This window comes from Ammodytes marinus, assembly GCF_949987685.1.
Source record: "Ammodytes marinus genome assembly, chromosome: 19".
In the NCBI taxonomy this organism is placed as follows: Eukaryota; Metazoa; Chordata; class Actinopteri; order Uranoscopiformes; family Ammodytidae; genus Ammodytes; species Ammodytes marinus.
The window spans coordinates 13,618,180-13,629,949 of NC_137223.1; the positions used below are offsets into that span (position 1 = coordinate 13,618,180).

The 11,770-nt window shown below is 40.8% G+C and overlaps 1 protein-coding gene across 1 annotated transcript; it reads right to left on the reverse strand.

The window, feature by feature from the left end:
* Positions 1–381: 381 nt before the first annotated feature.
* Positions 382–10,488, reverse strand: znf513a (zinc finger protein 513a). The gene is made up of 5 exons (XM_080047618.1): positions 10,385–10,488; positions 9,260–9,396; positions 7,029–7,163; positions 3,432–4,223; positions 382–3,272 (listed from the first exon to the last, which is right to left on the reverse strand). The coding sequence occupies exons 2-5, from the start codon at positions 9,297–9,299 to the stop codon at positions 2,338–2,340; spliced, it is 1,902 nt and encodes a 633-aa protein (XP_079903744.1). The 5' UTR covers positions 9,300–9,396; positions 10,385–10,488; the 3' UTR covers positions 382–2,337.
* Positions 10,489–11,770: the final 1,282 nt, after the last annotated feature.

Sequence of the window (11,770 nt, forward strand, 5' to 3'; positions counted from 1 at the left end):
AAATCGGTAATCCTGTGGTTCTCATTTGTCAGTTAAGGGTCAACTAGCGATGTTTTAACCATTACTAAGCATTCTTCATCAGCAGCAGCTTTTTTTTTTATTTATCTTAACTAAAACCTCATGGTGGCAGGAGAGAAAGTCATGTGATGATGCCACATTTTTGTAGAAAAAATAAATATACATCCAGTCTGTTTTCTGACATTCAATGAAATAAATCCCATGTGTTTATTTCAAAATACTCACGTTAAGGCATTTATGAGACACTGCATAAAGACAAAAATGGAAACTTAAGGGATGTCTGTTCTAATCAATGGATTCAATGTTCCATTGCATCATGGCAAGTTGGCAACCTGAAAAATCTCTCTTGCATATAATAGTAAATCAAAGAGAGTTGAGATTAATCACAGTTCCCCTTATCTTCTCATTCTAACTAAATGACATCGCACATTCAAAATAAAAACATTCAATATATATTTAAAGGTGACGTAAGCAGTTTATTTATGTTAATATAAGTGTTAAATTGCTCTTTATTAATAAAGTGATCACTTACACAATATGTGCGTTTCATAAAGCCGATCTCTCAGTCAGCTGCTCTGCATGTAATCGGCAAATAAACTTATTGGAGGATCCCAAAATGTATATCCAATCACAAGAGAGAACACTACAAACCGAAACCTGTCTCACTGCTGGTGCACGCCAGAGCGACACATGGGTGAATGTTTATGCGCCTACAATGGCGGAGCAGGTAAAAATCCTTTCCAATGTCCGTTTTGATGGTTTTTCTCATGTTTTATCACACTTATGGATCTGAGATGATGCTAGATAACTCGCTGCTTGAAGACCGCAGTGCATTAATGTGGTGACGTAGGGACGAGCGAGGGGACTGCTAACTGCAGTAACTGACAGGAAGTTAGCTAAAAGAACCATTCCGCTTACAGCACCTTTAAGTATGAACTTCTAGCAGTGTGTTACAGCCACATTAGAAAAGAAAACGACAATTACACACCTACATGCTTACTAAGTGTCATTTTTTTCAAGTAAAAAAAAAAACACGAGAATAGTCTAATTTTACAGTTAATAGTAATCAAAATGAAGGTGTTTAAGCAGTCGCCCTCACAAAAGTGAACAAATTTGAAGATTAATGATATGTAGCAAGTACAAGTTTTTTGGGGGAAACAAATCATTTCAACAACATGCTCTTTTTAAGACTGATGTCACTCCTGAATCACATCACATCTTTTTTTTTAACCGTGCGCAATTTAAGTCTTGAACCTTCCAAATGCACCTGCATGTGTATAATTGTGCTTTTTATTTAAACATACAACCAAATCTAGACTAATGAGGGCCTTTCAAAATGCTTGTGCATGCAATTTTAGTGTTTAAAAAACTCATATGTATAGGTTTGGTCAAATTTTTAAATCTGCCACATCACATTTTATAATCCTGAGCAGTTTGGCAAGAATGACAATAGAGTTTAAGACACTGGATATTATTCATGTAGGTTAACCAAACCTTATTCAACAATGTCGTTTATCAAGGGTCAAACAGATCCAGTACTATTAAGTAGCACTTTGCTAGTAGTACATACATTAGTAAACTAATCTGAAGGCATGCCATTACCAGAGCTTGAGCCCAAAATGCAATCAACTCACAATAATATGGCCCCTACAAGGACCCATCTCTACTTACAGCTGCACTGTGTAGTTTAAAGTATAAACTTAATTAACTAAAATAAATTCCTTTGTTATTAAAATAAAATTATGGAGCAAACCAAAATGTAAGTCAATTTGACAGGAGGATGGGAAACAAATCGTTTATCAGAGACATTCAAGTGAGTGTGTAATACAGAACGAAAGCTTTAACCAAATGTGTTAAAATATTAATTTCTTCTTATTTAAAAAATAAACTTTATATGAACTACACAGTGCAGCACAACTGCCTAGGTGAAAATAGCTGAGTTCCATGTGTTGAGTATTTGTTATCTTTCTCTGTCCTAGAATGAAGAACCAGATATGTGTTGTAATATGAGAGGGAAATGTCAGAATTAGCCAAGTGTTGTGCAACCTACAGAATGATACAGTCAAGGGACTTCCACGGTAGAGAAACATCCATTTGTCTCTTAACGCAAACACAGAGTACAAGACAAACTCTGGAACAGACTCATCAAAAGATTCTGAAAACAATTGTTTTTCATAACTGTGCGAAATTCTACATATAAACAATTAGCAGCCTTCGAAGACGTCCGACAAAACACTAACGACAGATACACACACTAAAACAATATAAAGGCTCTGTGAAAAAAAATAAGTTGCTGGTAGCTTAGTTTAGTGTTAGATTTTATACAATCTCAAGTTTGTAGCAGGAGTGTATTGTCTGAGCTTCCTCCCTCGACAGATACTGCCCCTCCGTTTCATTCCTGTGTGTTTGAGTGGCCACACTCATCCCTTTCCTCACTTCCTCCTCTTCACTGTTGCCGGTCATTGGAACTTTGACCCAGCCGTCTGTGGCCAGGCCGTGCTTCTTCTGATGCCTCTTGTAATTGTCCCAGTGGCCGGTGGTGTAGCCACACTCCTGACACTTGTACGGCTTCTCTCCCGTGTGCCGCAGCATGTGGCGCTTGAGGTTCATGCTCTGGTTGCAGCTGTAACTGCACACGTCGCACTGGAAGGGCTTGGCGCCAGAGTGCACCCGCTGGTGGCGCTTCAGGTTGGCCAGGTTCCCGCAGGCGTAGTCACACAAATGGCACTTGTAAGGCTTCTCTCCTGTGTGCACTCTGTGGTGCCGCTTCAGGTTGTCGAAGTGCGCCGAGGCGTAGTCGCACTGGGGACACTTGTATGGTTTCTCGCCGCTGTGGGTTTTCATGTGGCGTGCCAAGTGGTTGGGGTAGTGCGTGAGGAAAGGGCAGGCGGCGCAGGTGTACACCTTGTCGCTGCGCTCGCCGGGGCTGTTGGGAGAGGACGAGGAGTCTTTGGTCAGCATCTCCAGGGTACACTTGGCACAGATCTGGGCAGAGGAGCCGTCCTCGTCCTCCAGGACAATGCCACACAACCGGCAGGTGAAAGGGAACAGTGACGGGGGGAGGGCGGGGCCGTCTACTACGCCTCCTCTGGTCCCTCTGCTCTCCAGTAGGGGCGCAGGCTGGTGGCCAGGAGCCGGGTTAGGGGCTGGGATGGGCGCTGGTGATGCCCCCTTCAAGTCATCAAACGCTGATAGGTAGTCATTGTTCTGGGCTGTCAAACTCAGGTTTGAAGTCGGCCTCGCAACTTCTGAAACTGCACAAAAAGATTCATTGAGAATTATTTACTAAATTACTAAATCAAAGCGTTTGAAAGGGTCTGTAGTATGTTTCAAGATTGCATATCATTCATGACTATACTTTTTTTTTTAAAGCAGCTATGGATGAAATAATTAACAAATTAAGTGATACATACCTTTAGCTGAGACACCAGACACTTCCTCGTCAGCTGTTTGTCCAGTCACATGTCTCTTCAGGCTGTTCTGGCCACTGGCAGGTTGCGGCGGGTTGTCCTGTCCCGCCCCTGCATTGGGAACATGCATGCGCTGGTGCCTCTTGAGGTTGCCAAGGGAACTGCAGGCAAAGTTGCAGCGGTCACACTTGAAGGGTTTTTCCCCGGTGTGAATGCGCAGGTGTCTCTGCAGGTTGACCAGCTGGGCCGAGGCGTAAGTGCACAGCGGGCAGTTATAGGGCTTCTCCCCGTTGTGTGTTTTCATGTGACGCTTGACGTGGTTGGCGTAGCGTGAGGAGAAGCCGCAGAGGTGACAGGAGTGCAGTTTGGGACATTTGTCCTCATCCGTCAGTGCTTTGTCCCCCATGTCGCTTTCCACCTCCTCCTCTTCTTCTTCTTCTTCTTCCTCTTCTTCTTCGTCGAGCTGCAAATGTGAACCGGAGCGCATCCCGCTCATGCTCCCAAAAGGTGAACAGAAGTCCGTGCTTTTGGCTTTGCAGCACCTGAGGCAGTACGGGCCGACTAGGTCCATGCCAGGTCCCAGAGGTTCATCTCGGAGCTGTCCACAGCCCCTGCAGGACAGGAAGGGGGGAAAGCCGGGCTCGGACTGGGAGGTGCTGCCCTCGTCTTGCCTAGCGGTGTTGGTTGTTGTGCCGTGCGAGTTTTCCGTTTCACTCTCCATGCTGAGCTGGCCGTAGACGGGGCTCTCCTCATCACCCAGAGGATACACAGAGAAACCAATCTCAGCAGCTACTTCTGATCGGGAGAAGAAAAAGACAGAAAAATACATTTCTTCTTTCAGACACTCAAAATCCACTTGTCATTACAGAGCTACTGAAAACAGACAAACAGAGCATCTTAGTGACCTGCCAATTATTTAAAGTATCCTATCATGTTGTAAATATATCACCGAACTAATACATTGTGTAACAGGTTCATTACTAAACTCCCTACAATCCAGGGAAAATCCAACAATTTGTTTTTCATAGATACACAGGATGATGACGTGTCATTGGCTGAGGGGCAGCTGGGCAGAGATATTTGACAACCCCAGTGAAAAGTGACAGAAAACCCAGATAAAATACCACAACAAGATATACACCAGGGATGCCTTTTTTTAAATAGGGCCTTCTGACACAATAATAGATATTTTCACATAGAACACAAACTCCAATATGGTTTACACTGTTAGCATAAAAATAATGACACCACATCTGATAGTAGTACTTCATTTTACCGAGACATGCATACGAATGAACTAAAGTCAGACTGGGTTATAACATGAGCCATAGTTTAAAAGTGAGACACCTAACAGCACACATCCAGTTCAAACTCTATCTCCTCAATGATCTGACAGAGGAAGAAATCAACCATAGACTGTATACAAAGGATCAACCAGCGACGCTCTCTATTTTCCATCAGGTAACTTCAGCACAGAGAAAGATCTCTCTTGTCGTGGCAAAAGAAAAAAAAAGTGAATTTTCTGGGAAGCATTTGATACTCACAGTGCAAACCTGCAACGACGACTGCAAACTAAGTAAAAAATGTTTCAACAAAAAAGAAAAGGAAGAGATGCTTTTCCCAGAAAAATCTCCAAGACAGTGCACAGCGCGCTTTGGTTTGTGCATCCGAGAGCAAAACCAGCCACGAGAAAGGAGAGGCAGCTTCCTTCACAGACGAAGGCAGAGGCTGGATGTGAGGAAGACGAGAGGGGAGGCTGCCCTTTTTATCCTGCCCCCACTGCAGCCCTGCGTGGATGATTACCAAAGCCTAATGATGATGATGATGACTGTAATGGTTGAGGGGGGGAGGGGGAGGGGGGGGAGGATGATGATGATGATGATGATGATGATGATGATGATGATGATGATGATGATGATGATGATGATGATGATGATGATGATGATGATGATGATGATGATGATGATGATGATGATGATGATGATGATGATGATGATGATGATGATGATGATGATGATGATGATGATGATGATGATGATGATGATGATGATGAAACTTTAATGGCAGTGGGCCGGTGGGAGCGGCCCATGATGCTGATGATGATTATGAGTAAATGCCTTCTTCTAATAGTGTCCTTGATGGTAATAGTCCTATTTTTTACGACCATTATATCATAATGGTGCCTCTTTCTGCTCCTTTTTTCTTCTTCTTTTCCCATTTGCAGCTCACTCTCTCTGACAAAGGAGTGCCATGCTTGGGGGAAAATATGAGCTGGTGGTAGTTTCCATTGCTCTTCCCTGTCTGTCTGTCGCACATAGAAAGGGGGCACGCAATTGAGAAACCAATTCACAAACAAGAAGAGGCCTCTACTTTTCCCTCAGCCATAAAACCATTCAAATAATTCAGATTTCAGATTGAGATTCGTGATGTTTTTTTTCGTGACAGCAGGATGTGCAAATGTGTGCAGCTCACACGAAACATAATGATGCAACCTCCGTCCTTTCATCAAAGGAAGATCAAAATTGCAAAGTAAATGTGAAATGTGCTATAATGGCCAGGCTGTGTGATCCTCCCTTTTGTTTATAAATCACTAGACACTCTTGCCATATTTCGGGATGTCTTTGAAATATACAGAACACACAAGCAGGAAGGTCAACATGCATTGTTTGAAAACAGTGAGACACTAGAAAAGAGAAACTTTTTGGGCAGATTTTGCCCTACTGAAAAGTGAATGGACAGCTACAGTATAAAGACAGCTAACCTTTAAAGTAACAATCCATATGATTGTTACTTTAAAGTAACAGTTTCTTAAATACTATTTAGTGTCAGCATTTGGGGGCGGGGTTAGCTATTCAATGTGTTTTCATTCTCTATATGGTAGAGAGGGGACACCGCAATGTTGCGCTGGTAGTAAGAGCGAACCAGTGATAATAGGCTATCCTCAGACTGTCTGTCTTGCCTATTTTGTCGCGGTTAGGGAAGAGCGGGAGCTATTGGCGCAACCAAATCTTCAAAATCATACACACATAGAAACTAATTTTAAGCAACAAATAATGTATCTCTTAAATGTACTGCTGATGCAAACCAAACCTACAGGCTGATTCACATTAAAAGCATTCCAAACATGTGGTTTCTTTAATTGTGAAGTAACCACTTGAAACACAATGAACATTGTCATGCCTCTAACCACTACGGATCAACAAAAACAAGCCTGTTGGCAGACATTATTGGCAGTTTTGGTCAGTTGGTTCATTTCAATATTACATTGAGAACTGGAAATAGAAGGAGCTGTTAGAAGAAAAGTTGTAAGCGACAGGCTGCACACCTCCAACTCCTTGTGCGATGCGTAGCATGAAAATAGATCAAGGTTGCGGTTGTTTTTGACTTACTAAAAGAAAATTTGTTTTTAGGCTGTGCTGTTAAGGGATACACCAGTTGCATACACTTCTGTTATATTTCCAACATAGTTTGTTGCTTATGCACTTGTTGTAACCACGGTAACTACAGGTGTCGCCGCATCTACTACGATTGACATCTGAAGGATTATAAAGTTAAAACTTTATTATATCAACAACAAAAAAGGAAAAGAGATTTACAAACCTGAGAACTTTTCCAGGCCTAGAATCTTGTGGTCATGATCAGGATCTCCAAACTCAAGATCTTGTCCCAGAATGAAGTCTGTGTCTAAGGTGAGGCTTCCTGGAGCTTCAATGGCTACACCATCTTCAGAATCCACTGCAGTGACAGAAAACAACCAATTACCATCAAAACATTTACACCTCCTCATGGCCCTGACACATGACAGCAGAAAGGAACATGTTAGAGAAACTGCCCAGTCTTGAGGATTCTTGAGAACAGACGCAACCGGAGTCGTTTGCAGCCCAACAAAGAAATCAAATCTTCAAATACTTGTTTTATTGCCTCTAAGGAAATATCAATAGTTGTAAAGATTGTAAAGTCTGCTGCAAAATGTTATTGAAGAACTCATTATGTATGTTGAGCTTTGCTGAAGGGGAATAAATGAATAAATGGCTGAAAAAAATTATCATCATTTTCCAGATTTGCCCAAAAAAAATGTTTTAAACCAAAGCTTTTGTGATCCCCCTGTCAAGCCATTTAACGTATCCAGACGGCATTAAATGAATAAAAACTGCCAACATTTAACAGATGGTGCTCTTTTTCCAGCAGCTACAGCTAATGACGCCTGAGATTTCTAACTCGGTCTCCCAAGCCTAATGGCGTCCAAAACAGCTATCTCACAGCTGTCACTATTCAGGAAAGCTACTAGCAGGCTCATTCAAGGGCACCATGCTCAGCAGCCCTCTGCTTTGGCAAGTCATTAACTAAAAGCATCAATGCTGCCATCTACTGGTTATTTAAGTGTTTTTCACAATGACAAGAACCTAACTAGACTGTGTGGGACGTTTGCTCTTTTTCACAGAGCCACACCTCAAATAAACATTTAAAGATGGCTATGAAATAGGTGCAAAACAAATCTCAATTTCACTGGGACATGTTAGTCAAGAGAATGGAAATATTTGATTGTAAAAGAGGCACAGAAATGCAGGACATTAGATGTATTATTAATTACTTAATGACCATAAGATTAGTTTTTGGTGTTTTAAGTATACAGTATATACCGATCAATAACGAGCGCTCGGATACTGAGGATTTTCCAAGTTGTGAATATGTTTTTTTTTTTTTTTAAGATATTTCTTTGGCATTTTTATGCTTTATTGATAGTGTAGAGACAGAGTTGAAATGGGGCAGAGAGGGGAGTGACATGCAGAGAACGACCGCGGGCTGGAATCGAACCCGGGTCCGCTGCTGGCCGAGGCCCAATGGGGGCACGCCCTACCAACTGAGCTAAGGGCGCCCCCAAGTTGTGAATATGTTTTGTCGGCATGAACCGATTACTGTTGCTGAAATACTTATATAACAAAAAACTAAATTTCGATGCATCCCAGGAGGTGGTAACATCAACAACAGTACCATCTTAAAGACAAAGTGATTGTCTGGGTGTGTTTGTTAGGAGGAAGGCAGAAGCGGGTTCAACAAATACTACCCCTTTGATCATTGGGAACTTTTGTATTAAGCCACACTGATTTTGTTAGCTTTCATCATGGAATCAGGACAATATGTTTGGTGCATAATGAAACTCTGAAGTTACTGATTAATTGCTAATACGATAGAACAGGTACTACATATTGAATAATAAAAAGTATCTAAAAATGTCCCTGTTTTTAAACACAGTTAATAGCTCTAATATATTCCCATTTGTACAAGCATCAACATGCACATTTTAAAGGAATTCCAATTAATGCTGAATGTGACATTACATTTGAACTGCATTACTAGTTCAAATGTCTTTTTTTCTTTTCTTTTATTTCTTTACCTTATTGTATTTTAATATCAGGTGGACATCCCTTATAAGCCCTTCGGGGTTTCTTTTGTCCCACCCGTGCATTTATGTATGTCTATGCGCATCTTCTTGCCATTTTAATCTTGTTTATCTGCACAAATAAAACTAAACTAAACTAAACTAGTTACAGTACTTTTGGTCAGCAGCATGATCGATGGGGAAACATATCCAGTACTCAAACAGCCACGCCTGGTGTCCAGATGTAAAGCTGAGAAACAGGGCCCCATGTTGTAAACGAGCAGGCCAATATACCGATGGGGATTTAATTTGAAAAGCTAATTGTCAAGCCACAGCTGCTGTACCTTGTTAAAACAAACATGATGTGAGCAACACTTTCCAGTCTAGGAGCTCGGCTAAACATCATGAAATCACATTTTCCACCTTCTAGAGAGATCGCTGAAATACCTACACTTGACTGGCTGTGGATTCTGTTGTTTTTTTCTTGGCATCTTCCAGTCAGCCTCTCCCTCTTTTGCGGCGTCTTCTCGCAGACTTTCACAACCATCAGCTCATTCTCGTCCGTCTGGAAGTTATTCTGCAGTATTTCTGTAGATGTGAGCGAGACACAATCAGTTAGAATCAATACAAATTATTGTTTGAAGAAAAACAAATCCCTACAGATACATTTGAATAAATTGGTAGCAAAAAGAAAAAAGAGCAAATATTTACATTTGACAAGCTGGACACAGTTAATCTTAGGCATTATTTGCTTTAAATATGACTTGCATGGTTAATTGATCATCGAAATAGTTATTTTCTGTTAATGAACTAACCAGTTTTAACAAAAGGTGTCACTTCTTAAATTGAATTCCGAAATACAATAACACAGTTCAATTACTATCAGCAATCGCTTACTTCAAAGTGAAGGTGAAATCAATACAAATTCGGCTCATACACAGTAGTACAGCTTCTTTGGTCAATAACTATGTGTCACATAGATTTTTCTGGCCGCTTCAGTCAGTTAAGCCCAAGTACCAACTATATAACACCATGCAGCCAGACACTATACGAGTGTCTTACTACACTAACGACTCAATGCTTTTGGCAAATATATTAAGTCCCAATAAAGACAGCTAAATACTATAACACAGTGTAGTTAATAAACTCTTACCTAGCTGTTTATTGGCATGTGCCAATCATGAACAATGTCTATAACAATATAACTGACAGTACATGTCATTTGAGTGTGTTTACTGGGCGTGAGCTGATGTATGTAAACAAACACCAAAAAAAATGGCTAACACATTAGCTCTGGTGCTGCAAATACGACAGAGAGCATTCAAGCGAGTCAGCTAGCACTTTAAACTGAGCCCTGTCCCCCCACACAGGACACAGCTAGCGTGTGATGTCAGTGTAATGGCATTTTACACAAACAAAAAAATACGCATATAAAAACTGACAGTGATACCTAATGAGAAACTTAACTAAACGCGTCCTCATCAGCGCGTAGTAATGACTGACAAGTAAATATCAGCTTTGGCTAAACATGTTAAGCTACAGCTAAATTAGCCGTGGGGCTATCGAGCTAACTTACCTAAAAAACGTAAATATTCCAATGTGTTGAGATGTTTTTTGTCATCGGAAGATACGCCATCACACGCCTCAAATGCACGACGTCTGGAGATCCGCCATGTCTTCATGAGCCGCGGCGACAAAGAAAGGCAATTAATGGTATTTTTCATAACTTAATTGATTTTGTGATTCCGCCTGAGATCCAGCTGCAGCAACAACAATGACACTTCCGGTGCGAGTCCTTCAGAATAAAAGCGACACTCACACAAACATGGTATGTTTAAAACTTTAATCGAGCACAAACTTCACACATTATACATTATTCTCCGTTCATTTATTCTTAAGGTGTAATTAAATATGTAGACATAAAATAACAAAAATATGCATTATTAAACATTTTTACTGATAATTTGCCACTTTGCCACACAGTGTTTTGTCATGAAAAATGGATGCACAGTATAGTTATCATATTACATACATAATGTAATACAAGCATACAAGGTTTGTAGAATTAGCTGTACAGCTGCTGAATTGCTGTTTGTTTATATCTGCGCTTGGGTCCTTTCCCCGATTAATAATATTATAGGCGGCACAGATTCACATGTTCCTTGGTCTGTGTATCAGACAGAACAATGTGACATGGCAGTGTACCATTTCTGTAAAACTTGTGCATTTTAGGTAGGCCTATTGTTTTAATTTAAATTCTGTTTTAGCATTAGTAGTGCTAGTGCTGCCTTGTGCTTTTGACAATTTTTTTTGATAGACATGAAATAAATAAGTGTCATATTAATCAGACAGATTATTTAAATTGGAACTTCTTTATATGTGTGTGTGTGTGCGTGTGTGTGTGTGTGTGTGTGTGTGTGTGTGTGTGTGTGTGTGTGTGTGTGTTTAGTTATTAGTAATGGCTTTATTTAACTGGCATGACTGTTGATAACTAAATTAAAGTATTTTGAAACCATTTTTGTAATTGTTTAAATTCTTGTCTTTTATTCTGAAGGCTTGGGGCGCATACCGGACATGTCATGGTTGCTGGTGGGATCTTGATTCCATTGTTAACATCTCTCTTCCGCCTAGTTCGTGTTTCCGCTTCCGAAAGTCATTTCCGGTTGTTGTAGGCTGGTCTAGCTCATTGAATCATTAGTGCAGATGCTCTTTTGGTTTTGGTTCCTAAACTCTTTGTTATTTCACATCTCTACGCTTTTCGTCGACTGTCACTTCTGCGGACTTTCAGCTAGGCATACAGAAACCCTTCAACCAGCCTCTCACAAAAGGCTACACCATACTATCTATGGGCTACACCCACCGTGCTACCATTCATTAATTTCATTGCGTATAGGCTACATGTTATTTAACATTCCCTTAAAGCCCCAATGAAATAACTTTTCAGTGGACCGCAGGTCAAAGA